Here is a 13,120-nt window from a genome sequence, read left to right as displayed (position 1 = left end):
CCTCCACGAGCTACTGTTCATCCACTGTCGACCTCCTCCAGCCTCCACGGGCTCCTGTTCATCCAGCCTCCACCGCGCGCTACTCCACCGGCTACTGTTCAACCACCCCTCCACCGTCTACTGTTCATCCAGCCCTCCACACCACGGGGTCCTGTTCAACCACCCCTCCACGGGCACCCCTCCACCGTCTACTGTTCATCCAGCCCTCCACACCATGGGCCCTATTCATCCACCCCTCCACGGGCACCCCTCCACCGTCTACTGTTCATCCAGCCCTCCACCACACCACGGGGTCCTGTTCATCCAGAGGCAACGCCACCGCTCACTGTTCATCCACCCCCCCCCCCCCCCCGCAATGCTCGCTGTTCATCCCATCAATCGGCTTCAGTTAGCAGCAGTAGCCAAGGAATCGCTCAATCGGGTTTAGTTAACAGCCATCGATCGATCGCTCGGGTTCAGTAACGCGTAGCCTGCAGTGCAATCGCTCGGGTTCAGTTAGAGCCCAACGCCTCGCTCAGGTTCAGCTAGAGCCAACGCCTCGCACACACGCGCGTACATGTACGAGAAAACGCGCATCGCTCGGCCCCCGACCTCCCACCGTAACCGGGAACTTCCCGAAATTTTCATCCACCTCGTTTCTCCCACGGTTTTTTCCGTCATGGACGGCCCAAAGAATGTCATGCAGCTGCGTCTCCGGCCCGCCCAGGATGAAAAGCCCATTTTCTGTCATGATTTTTTGTCATAGAAGTAGGAGCCCACCACATCTATGATGATACCGGGTTTTGTCACAATTATCGTCATAGAAGTGTCATATGTATGACAGGAAAAAATTTCGTTCGGCCCAAAATGTCACGGATGTGTCTTTTTTTTGTAGTGATACACTAGAATAAAAGATTATTTGCAGGCTGTGTTGGATACAAACCCAGGCTCTAGATGTATTGTTACTACTAGGCATGTAACAGGGCACCCAAGAAAAAACCCTAGGTTTCATGGCCTCTTTTTCTGTCTAAGTGCTTGCAAAGAAGGGTTTTTGAATGGATGCAGACCATTCGTAGGTACATTTCATTTACTAAGTTGTGAATTGTTTATGTGCTCACATTACATACACTATGTTCTCACAATTGTCAGCTTTGCAGGGGTAGATGGTTGTTTTATCAAGCTGTCAGCAGGTCAACAGATCCTTGCTGCAATAGGAAGGGGTGGGAACAATAATATCTACCCTATAGCATTTGGAGTTGTTGATAAAGAGGACAAAGACAGCTGGACCTGGTTCTTACCACAGCTTAAAGATGCACTTGGTGGAGAAAGTGGGAAGTTTGGTTATTATACCATCATCTCTGATAGGCAGAAGGTAAACTTCTCTTCTCATACAATATTGCACTAGGTTTCATGGTTTCATATGCACATTGCGATAGCTTCATTGTTTCATTGTTTATAGGACCAATGCTTAGCTTTACATCCCATTGTTTCAAACAGGGGCTTTTAAATGCAATAAACCATGTTTTCCCCAATTGTCCACAAAGATTCTGCCTTAGACATATATACCAGAATTTCCAAACTTCTGGTTTTAGAGGTGATGAATTAAAGAAACACATGGATGCAGCTAGCTACTCTTATACTGAGAATGAACACCTTGATGCAATGAATGCTTTGAAAAGAGAGTGTAAGGCTGCTTGGACATGGCTTCACAAAATCCATGTTCATACTGTTGGAAATATGCCCTAGAGGCAATAATAAATTAGTTATTATTATATTTCCTTGTTCATGATAATCGTTTATTATCCATGCTAGAATTTTATTGATAGGAAACTCAGATACATGTGTGGATACATAGACAACACCATGTCCCTAGTAAGCCTCTAGTTGACTAGCTCGTTGATCAATAGATGGTTACGGTTTCTTGACCATGGACATTGGATGTCGTTGATAACGGGATCACATCATTAGGAGAATGATGTGATGGACAAGACCCAATCCTAAGCCTAGCACAAAGATCATGTAGTTCGTTCGCTAAAGCTTTTCTAATGTCAAGTATCATTTCCTTAGACCATGACATTGTGCAACTCCCGGATACCGTTGGAGTCCTTTGGGTGTGCCAAATGTCACAACATAACTAGGTGGCTATAAAGGTACACTACGGGTATCTCCGAAACTGTCTGTTGGGTTGGCACGAATCGAGACTGGGATTTGTCACTCCATGTGACGGAGAGGTGTCTCTGGTCCCATTCGGTAGGACATCATCATAATGTGCACAATGTGATCAAGGAGTTGATCACGGGATGATGTGTTACGGAACGAGTAAAGAGACTTGCCGGTAACGAGATTGTACAAGGTATCGGGATACGGACGATCGAATCTCGGGCAAGTGTCGTACCGATAGACAAAGGGAATTGTATACGGGATTGATTAAGTCCTTGACATCATGGTTCATCCGATGAGATCATCGTGGAACATGTGGGAGCCAACATGGGTATCCAGATCCCGTTGTTGGTTATTGACCGGAGAGTCCTCTCGGTCATGTCTGCATGTCTCCCGAACCCGTAGGGTCTACACACTTAAGGTTCGGTGACGCTAGGGTTATTGAGATATTAGTATCCGGTAACCCGAAAGTTGTTCGAGTCCCGGATGAGATACCGGACGTCACGAGGAGTTCCGGAATGGTCCGGAGGTAAAGAATTATATATAGGAAGTGCTATTTCGGCCATCGGGACAAGTTTCGGGGTCACCGGTATTGTACCGAGACCACCGAAAGGGTCCCGGGGGTCCACCGGGTGGGGCCACCTGCCCCGGGGGGCCACATGGGCTGTAGGGGGTGCGCGTTGGCCTATATGGGCCAAGGGCACCAGCCCCTAGAGGCCCATGCGCCAAAGGGACAAGAGGAGGGGAGAGTCCTAAAGGGGGAAGGCACCTCTGAGGTGCCTTGGGGAGGATGGACTCCCCCCCCCCTTGGCCGCACCGTTCCTTGGAGGAAGGGGCAAGGCTGCGCCCTCCCCCTCTCCCTTGGCCCTATATATAGTGGGGGGAAGGGAGGGCAACCATACCTAAGCCTTGGCGCCTCCCTCTTCCTCCCACGACACATCTTCCTCCTCCCGCAGCGCTTGGCGAAGCCCTGTTGGAATCCCGCTACTTCCACCACCACGCCGTCGTGCTGTTGGATCTCCATCAACCTCTCCTTTCCCCTTGCTAGATCAAGAAGGAGGAGACGTCGCTGTTCCGTACGTGTGTTGAACGCGGAGGTGCCGTCCGTTCGGCGCTAGGATCATCGGTGATTTTGATCACGACGAGTACGACTCCATCAACCCCGTTCTCTTGAACGGTTCCGCGCGCGATCTACAAGGGTATGTAGATCCACTCCTCCCTCGTTGCTAGATGACTCCATAGATAGATCTTGGTGACACGTAGGAAAATTTTGAATTTATGCTACGTTCCCCAACAGTGGCATCATGAGCTAGGTCTATGCGTAGTTTCTATGCACGAGTAGAACACAAAGTAGTTGTGGGCGTTGATTTTGTTCAATATGCTTACCGTTACTAGTCCAATCTTGATTCGGTGGCATTGTGGGATGAAGCGGCCCGGACCGACCTTACACGTACTCTTACGTGAGACTAGTTCCACCGACTGACATGCACTAGTTGCATAAGGTGGCTAGCGGGTGTCTGTCTCTCCCACTTTAGTCGAATCGGATTCGATGAAAAGGGTCCTTATGAAGGGTAAATAGCAATTGGCATATCACGTTGTGGTTTTTGCGTAGGTAAGAAACGTTCTTGCTAGAAACCCATAGCAGCCATGTAAAACATGCAAACAACAATTAGAGGACGTCTAACTTGTTTTTGCAGGGTATGCTATGTGATGTGATATGGCCAAAAGGATGTGATGAATGATATATGTGATGTATGAGATTGATCATGTTCTTGTAATAGGAATCACGACTTGCATGTCGATGAGTATGACAACCGGCAGGAGCCATAGGAGTTGTCTTAATTTATTTATGACCTACGTGTCAACATAAATGTCATGTAATTACTTTACTTTATTGCTAACCGTTAGCTATAGTAGTAGAAGTAATAGTTGACGAGACAACTTCAGGAAGACACGATGATAGAGATCATGATGATGGAGATCATGGTGTCATGCCGGTGACGATGATGATCATGGAGCCCCGAAGATGGAGATCAAGAGGAGCAAAGTGATGATGGCCATATCATGTCACTATTTGATTGCATGTGATGTTTATCATGTTTATGCATCTTGTTTACTTAGAACGACGGTAGTAAATAAGATGATCCCTCATAATAATTTCAAGAAAGTGTTCCCCCTAACTGTGCACCGTTGCGACAGTTCGTTGTTTTGAAGCACCACGTGATGATCGGGTGTTAGATTCTATCGTTCACATACAACGGGTGTAAGACAGATTTACACACGCGAAACACTTAGGTTGACTTGACGAGCCTAGCATGTACAGACATGGCCTCAGAACACAAGAGACCGAAAGGTCGAGCATGAGTCGTATGGTAGATACGATCAACATAAAGATGTTCACCGATGATGACTAGTCCGTCTCACATGATGATCGGACACGGCCTAGTTGACTCGGATCATGTAATCACTTAGATGGCTAGAGGGATGTCTATCTGAGTGGGAGTTCATAAGATGAACTTAATTATCCTGAACATAGTCAAAAGGTCTTCGCAAATTATGTCGTAGCTCGCGCTTCAGTTCTATTGTTTAGATATGTTCCTAGAGAAAATTTTGTTGAAAGTTGATAGTAGTAATTATGCGGACTAGGTCCGTAAACTGAGGTTTGTCCTCATTGCTTCATAGAAGGCTTATGTCCTTAATGCACCGCTCAGTGTGCTGAACCTCGAACGTTGTCTATGGATGTTGTGAACATCTGACATACACATTTTGATAACTACGTGATAGTTCAGTTAAACGGCTTAGAGTTGAGGCACCGAAGACGGTTTTGAAACGTCGCGAACCATATGAGATGCTTCGAGGGCTAAAATTGGGATTTCAGGCTCGTGCCCACGTCAAGAGGTATAAGACCTTCGACGATTTTCTTAGCCTGCAAACTAAGGGAGAAAAGCTCAATTGTTGAGCTTGTGCTCAGATTGTCTGAGTACAACAATCATTTGAATCGAGTGGGAGTTGATCTTCCAGATAAGATAGTGATGTTTCTCCGAAGTCATTACCACCAAGCTGCTAGAGCTTCGTGATGAACTATAATATATCAGGGACATATATGATGATTCTTGAGATATTCGCGATGTTTGACACCAAAGTAGAAATCAAGAAGGAGCATCAATTGTTGATGGTTGGTGAAACCACTAGTTTCAAGAAGGGCAAGGGCAAGAAGGGATACTTCATGAAACGGCAATTCAGCTGCTGCTCTAGTGAAGAGACCCAAGGTTGAACCCAAACCCGAGACTAAGTGCTTCTGTAATAAGGGGAACAGCCACTGGAGCAGAATTACCCTGGATACTTGGTAGATTAGAAGGCTAGCAAGGTCAATAGAAGTATATTGGATATACATTGTGTTGATGTGTACTTTACTCCTAGTAGCACCAGGGCATTAGATACCGGTTCGGTTGCTAAGTGTTAGTAACTCGAAAAAAAAGCTACGGAATAAACGGAGACTAGCTAAAGGTGAGATGACAATATGTGTTGGAAGTATTTCCAAGGTTGATCAAATATCGTACGCTCCCTCTACCATCGAGATTGGTGTTTGCGTTGAGCATAGACATGATTGGATTATGTCTATCACAATACGGTTATTCATTTAAAGAAAATAATGGTTACTCTATTTATTTGAATAATACCTTCAATGGTCTTGCACCTGAAATGAATGGTTTATTGAATCTCGATCGTAGTGATCCACATGTTCATGCCAAAAGATAGTAATGATAGTACCACCTACTTGTGGCACTGCCACATAAGTAATATCGGTATAAAACGCATGAAGAAGCTCCATGTTGATGGATCTTTGGGCTCACTTGTTTTGAAAGGTTTGAGACATGCGAACCATGTCTATTGGTGTATATGCATAAAGAAACTCCATGCAAATGGACCGTTTGGACTCACTTGATTTTGAATCACTTGAGACATGCAAATCATACCACATGGGCAAGATGACTGAAAGCCTCGTTTTCAGTAAAATGGAACTAGAAAGCAACTTGTTGGAAGGAATACATTTTGATGTGTGCAATCCAATGAGTGCTGAGGCATGTAGTGGATATCGTTATGTTCTTACTTCACAGATGATTTGAGTAGATGTTGAGTATATTTACTTGATGAATCACCAGTCTGAATTATTGAAAGGTTCAAGTAATTTCCTGGTGAAGTTGAAAGAGGATAAAATATCTATGATATGATCATAGAGATGAATATCTGAATTATGAGTTTGGCACAGAATTAAGACATTGTGGAAATTGTTTCACAACTAATACATCCTGGAACACCATAGTGTGATGGTGTGTCCGAACATCATAACTGCACCCTATTGGATAGGATGCATACCATTATGTCTCTTATCGAATTACCACGATAGTTTATGGGTTAGGCATTAAAGACAACCACATTCACTTTAAATAGGGCACCACGAAATTCCGATGAGATGACACCATATGAACTATGGTTTAGAGAAACCTAAGCTGTCATTTCTTAGAAGTTTGGGGCTGCAACGCTTATGTGAAAAAGTTTCAGGCTGATAAACTCGAACCCAAAGCGGATAAATGCATCTTCATAGGACACCCCAAATAGTTGGGTATACCTCCTGTCTCAGATCCGAAAGCAATAAGGGATTGTTTCTAGAATCGGGTCCTTTCTCGAGGAAAAGTTTCTCTCGAAAGAATTGAGTGGGAGGATGGTGGAGACTTGATGAGGTTATTGAACCGTCTCTTCAACTAGTGTGTGGCAGGGCACAGGAGTTGTTCCTGTGGCACCTACACCAATTGAAGTGGAAGCTTATGATAGTGATCATGAAACTTCAGATCAAGTCACTACCAAACCTCGTGGGATGACAAGGATGCGTACTACTTCAGAGTGGTATGTAATCCTGTCTTGGAAGTTATGTTGCTAGACAACAATAAACCTACGAGCTATGGAGAAGCGGTGGTGGGCCTGGATTCCGATAAATGGCTCGAGGCCATATAATCCGAGAGAGGATCCATATATGAAAACAAAGTGTAGACTTTGGAAGAACTACTTGATGGTCGTAAGGCTGTTAGGTACATATGGATTTTAAAAGGAAGACGGACAATGATGGTAAATGTCACCATTAAGAAAGCTCGACTTGTCATTAAGATGTTTTCCGACAAGTTCAAAGAGTTGAATACGATGAGACTTTCTCACTCGTAGCGATGCTAAGAGTCTGTTGGAATTATATTAGCGATTACTGCATTATTTATGAAATCTTGCAGATAGGATGCCAAAAACCATTGTTTCCTCGACGATTTTTGAGGAAAGGTTGTATGTGATACAACCGGAAGGTTTTGTTAATCCTGAAAGATGCTAATAAGTATGCAAAGCTCCAGCAATCCTTCTAGGGACTGGAGTAAGCATCTCGGAGTTGGAATGTATGCTTTGATGATGATCAAAGATTTTGGGTTTATACAAAGTTTATGAGGAACTTGTATTTCCAAAAGAAGTGAGTGGGAGCACTATAGAATTTCTGATGAGTATATGTTGTTGACATATTGTTGATCAGAAATGACGTAGAATTTCTGGAAAGCATATTGGGTTATTTGGAAAGTATTTTTCAATAGAAAGCCTGGATTAGCTACTTGAACATTGAGCATCAAGATCTGTAAGGATAGATCAAAATTCTTAATGGTACTTTCAAATGAGCACATACCTTGACATGATCTTGAAGGTGTTCAAGATGGACCAGTCAAAGAAGGTGTTCTTGTCTGAGTTGTAAGGTTTGAAGTTAAGACTTGAAGCTCGACCATGGCAGAAGAAAGAGGAAGGACGAAGGTCGTCCCCTATGCTTTTGTCATAGGCTCTATACGGTATGCCGTGCTGAGTACCGCACCTGATGTGTGCCTTGCCACATATCTGGCAAGAGGGTACAAAGGTAATCTAGGAGTAGATCACCAGATAGCGGTCTAAATTATCCTTAGAGGAATAAGGATATGTTTCTCGGTTATGGAGGTGATAAAGAGTTCGACGTAAAGAGTTACGTCGATGCAAGCTTAACACCTATCCGGATAGCTCTGAGTAGAGATACCGGATACGTATAATGGAGCAACAATTTAGAATAGCTCCAAGTAGAACAGTTATTTGAAATGGCTCCAAATATAGCGTAGTAGCTGCATCTACAAGATCACATAGAGATTTGCGAAGTACATACGGATCTGAAAGATTCATACCCGTGGACTATAACATCTCTCACAAGCATAACATGTTCAAACCCAGAACCCATCGAGTGTTAATCACATGGTAATGTGAACTAGATTATTGACTCTAGCAAACTCTTTGGGTGTTAGTCACATGGGGATGTGACCTTGAGTGTTAATCACATATCGATGTGAACTGGATTATTGACTCTAGTGCAAGTGGGAGACTGTTGGAAATATGCCCTAGAGGCAATAATAAATTACTTATTATTATATTTCCTTGTTCATGATAATCGTTTATTATCCATGCTATAATTGTATTGATAGGAAACTCAGATACATGTGTGTATACATAGACAACACCATGTCCCTAGTAAGCCTCTAGTTGACTAGGACGTTGATCAATAGATGGTTACGGTTTCCTGACCATGGACATTGGATGTCGTTGATAACGGGATCACATCATTAGGAGAATGATGTGATGGACAAGACCCAATCCTAAGCCTAGCACAAAGATCGTGTAGTTCGTTTGCTAAAGCTTTTCTAATGTCAGGTATCATTTCCTTAGACCATGAGATTGTGCAACTCCCGGATACCGTAGGAGTGCTTTGGGTGTGCCAAACGTCACAACATAATTGGGTGGCTATAAAGGTACACTACGGGTATCTCCGAAAGTGTCTGTTGGGTTGGCATGAATCGAGACTGGGACTTGTCACTCCGTGTGACGGAGAGGTGTCTCTGGGCCCACTCGGTAGGACATCATCATAATGTGCACAATGTGATCAAGGAGTTGATCATGGGATGATGTGTTACAGAACGAGTAAAGAGACTTGCCGGTAACGAGATTGAACAAGGTATCAGGATACCGACGATCGAATCTCGGGCAAGTGTCGTACCGATAGACAAAGGGAATTGTATACGGGATTGATTAAGTCCTTGACATCGTGGTTCATCCGATGAGATCATCGTGGAACATGTGGGAGCCAACATGGGTATCCAGATCCCGCTGTTGGTTATTGACCGGAGAGTCATCTCGGTCATGTCTGCATGTCTCCCGAACCCGTAGGGTCAACACACTTAAGGTTCGGTGACGCTAGGGTTATTGAGATATTAGTATGCGGTAACCCGAAAGTTGTTCGGAGTCCCGGATGAGATCTCGGACGTCACGAGGAGTTCCGGAATGGTCCGGAGGTAAAGAATTATATATAGGAAGTGCTATTTCGGCCATCGGGACAAGTTTCGGGGTCACCGGTATTGTACCGGGACCACCAGAAGGGTCCCGGGGGTCCACCGGGTGGGGCCACCTGCCCCGGGGGGCCACATGGGCTGTAGGAGGTGCGCCTTGGCCTATATGGGCCAAGGGCACCAGCCCCTGGAGGCCCATGCGCCAAAGGGACAAGAGGAGGGGAGAGTCCTAAAGGGGGAAGGCACCTCCGAGGTGCCTTGGGGAGGATGGACTCCTCCCCCCCTTGGCCGCACCCTTCCTTGGAGGAAGGGGAAAGGCTGCGCCCTCCCCCTCTCCCTTGGCCCTATATATAGTGGGGGGGAGGGAGGCCAACCATACCTAAGCCTTGGCGCCTCCCTCTCCCTCCCACGACACATCTTCCTCCTCCCGCAGCGCTTGGCGAAGCCCTGTTGGAATCCCGCTACTTCCACCACCACGCTGTCGTGCTATTGGATCTCCATAAACCTCTCCTTTCCCCTTGCTGGATCAAGAAGGAGGAGACGTCGCTGCTCCGTAGGTGTGTTGAACGCGGAGGTGCCGTCCGTTCGGCGCTAGGATCATCGGTGATTTGGATCACGATGAGTACGACTCCATCAACCCCGTTCTCTTGAACGCTTCCGCGCGCGATCTGCAAGGCTATGTAGATCCACTCCTGCCTCGTTGCTAGATGACTCCATAGATAGATCTTGGTGACACGTAGGAAAATTTTGAATTTATGCTACGTTCCCCAACACATACTTGGGCTAGGCATGCTATGGATTTTAATTGCAAAACTGACCTGGTAGTGAACAACATCAGTGAGGTGTTTAATAAAATGATATTAGATGTCAGAGGCAAGCCAATAGTGACCATGATAGATGGAATTAGGACAAAATTGATGGTCAAATTTAACAAGAATAGAACAAAGACAGAGACAGCAAATTGGGAGATTTGCCCTACCTATGCTGAAATGTTAGAGGAGACAAAGTACAACTCAAGGTGGTGCCAGACTTTGATGGCTGGTCCTAACATCTACCAAGTGACTAGTGGAGAAAACACCTACTCAGTGAACTTGCTGGACAGAACATGTGGATGTAGGAAATGGGATATGACTTCTATGCCTTGCCATCATGCAGTTTCTGCAATAGTGAAAGCTAAGTTGCAGCCAGAGGACTTTGTTGCTGATTTCTTCAAAAAGGAAATGTATAAAAAAGCATTTGCACATATCATATTTCCTATGCCTGGTCCAAACCTGTGGCCAAGGACAACAACTCAGGACATAGAGCCTCCAGTATTCAAAGACAAGGTTGGGAAGCAACAAACAAAGAGGAGGAAAAACCAATTTGAAAAGCCAGCACCAAGAGATACATCTAGGATGGCATCTATTAGTTGCAACAACTGCAAACTTGTAGGGCATAGATACAATGTTTGCTCCAAGCCCATCAAGCTAGCTCTTGCTATGAGAATGAACCAGCATCAGGTTAGTTATAGTAGCACCTCAATTCTCTTTATTTTGTCTCCATTGTAACTCACAAGCCTTAACTTTTTTGAAATGCAGCCAAACAGGTCACAGGCTTCTACTTCAACAACAAATGCATCTACAGCTGCTGCACCACCAAGGAAGAGGCCATCTTCATCTACTACTGCACCTACAGCTGTTGCACCACCAAGGAAGAGGCCATCTCCATCAACTGTTGCTCCTACACCTGCTGCCACTACACTTGTTGCTCCTCCAAGGAGGTCTGCTAGGAAGAAAGCTACACCTGCTTCCACTACACCTGCTACTCCTCCAAGGAGGTCTCCTAGGAAGAAAGCTACCAATGCTGGTACAGCCTCTACCTCTGCTGTAGGAAACAGGTCAACTTTTCAAGCTCCAAGACAGAGTGGAAGAAAAAGGACTTCTTCATACAAGTTGAAAGAGTACTTCTATGCTTCTAGGAACTAGATGCCTTTGTCTTTGTTGGCATGTGATGTCTATGTGTTGGCTGTGAACTAGATTATGCCTTTGTTGGCTTTCAAAACCTATGATGCCTATGTTGGCTTTCAACTAGATTATGCCTTTGTTGGCTTTCAGAACCTGTGATGCCTATGTTGGCTTTGAACCGTTGCTGGTTGTGAGAACTTGGATGTTTATCTTAAATGTTGGCTTAGATGGATGTGAGAACCTGAAAATGTTGGCTGTGATGCTGGTGATTTTGGTGATGATGTTGGCTTAGATGGATGATGATGATGCTTACTATGATTCTAGGGTCACTCGGCGTCGAAAAACCCACCAAAGTGAGTCTAGGGTCACTCTGCGTCGAAAAACCCACCAAAGTGAGTCTAGAGTCACTCGGCGTCGAAAAACCAACCAAAGTGAGTCTAGGGTCTATCGTCATCGACAAAACCAGGCAAAGTGAGTCTAGGGTCTATCGGCACTATCAAAACCCACCAAAGTGAGTCTAGGGTCAATCGGCGTCGAAAAACCCACCAAAGTGAGTCTAGGGTCACTCGGCGTTGAAAAACCCACCAAAGTGAGTCTAGAGTCTCTCGTTGAGGGAGTCTTGGATTAGGGCGTATCCAGACAGCCGGACTATATCCTTTGGCCGGACTATTGGACTATGTAGATACAAGATTGAAGACTTCGTCCTGTGTCTGGATGGGACTCTCCTTGGCGTGGAAGGCAAGCTTGGAAATACGGGTATGTAGATCTCCTTCCTTGTAACCGACTCTGTGTAACCCTAGCCCCCTCCGGTGTCTATATAAACCGGAGGGTTTAGTCCGTAGGACCAAGAACAACAATCATACCATAGGCTAGCTTCTAGGGTTTAGCCTCTTCGATCTCATGGTAGATCAACTCTTGTAATACTCATATCATCAAGATCAATCAAGCAGGAGTAGGGTTTTACCTCCATCGAGAGGGCCCAAACCTGGGTAAAAACATCGTGCCCCCGTCTCCTGTTACCATCCGCCTAGACGCACATTTCGGGACCCCCTACCCAAGATCAGCTGGTTTTGACACAGACATTGGTGCTTTCATTGAGAGTTCCTCTGTGTCGTCCTCATTAGGCTGGATGGCTCCTTCGATCATCGATAGAGATGCGGTCCAGGGTGAGACTTTTCTCCCCGGACAGATCTTTGTATTCAGCGGCTTTGTACTGCAGGCCAACTCGCTTGGCCATCTGGAGCAGATAAAAAGTTACGCCCCTGGCCATCAGGTCAGGTTTGGAAGCTTAAACTACACGGCCGACATCCGCGGAGACTTGATCTTCGACGAATTCGAGCCCCTGCCGAGGGCGCCGCATGGTCACGATGAGCATGATTTAGCTCTGCCATCGGACGGTGTTCGGGAGATCGCACCGGCAACCGCTCCGACCCTCAATTCGGAGCCAATTGCGCCATCCATGGATGGGCGGATAGACCCCGCCACGGAGGCCGCACTCTCAACGGCGATCGAGCCGAGTACTGACCTTACCCTTCACGAGAGCCATGACTCCAAACTGCCAGATTCTTCCGCGACCACGGACTCCGAACCGCCTGCGCCCATGCCTATCGAGTCCGACTGGGCGCCGATCATGGAGTTCACCTCCGCGGATATCTT

General features: G+C 45.8%; 1 protein-coding gene across 1 annotated transcript in view; it reads left to right on the top strand.

Moving 5' to 3' along the window:
• The window catches only part of LOC147967612 (uncharacterized), a 55,517-nt gene extending 44,032 nt beyond the window's left edge, over window positions 1-11,485 (top strand). Inside the window, exons 2-6 of the mRNA XM_087522487.1 lie at window positions 877-1,055; window positions 1,137-1,351; window positions 1,477-1,702; window positions 10,296-11,020; window positions 11,099-11,485. Coding sequence (XP_087378613.1) covers window positions 877-1,055; window positions 1,137-1,351; window positions 1,477-1,702; window positions 10,296-11,020; window positions 11,099-11,485 — 1,732 coding nt within the window. The remainder of the gene's footprint in view (window positions 1-876; window positions 1,056-1,136; window positions 1,352-1,476; window positions 1,703-10,295; window positions 11,021-11,098) is intronic.
• The last annotated feature ends 1,635 nt before the right edge of the window (window positions 11,486-13,120 follow it).

Source organism: Triticum urartu, chromosome 5A (assembly GCF_056163025.1).
Source record: "Triticum urartu cultivar PI428250 chromosome 5A, HENAU_Tu73, whole genome shotgun sequence".
Classification (NCBI taxonomy): domain Eukaryota; kingdom Viridiplantae; phylum Streptophyta; class Magnoliopsida; order Poales; family Poaceae; genus Triticum; species Triticum urartu.
Note: the sequence above shows the minus strand (reverse complement) of the source record. Positions and strands in the feature narration are given on the sequence as shown.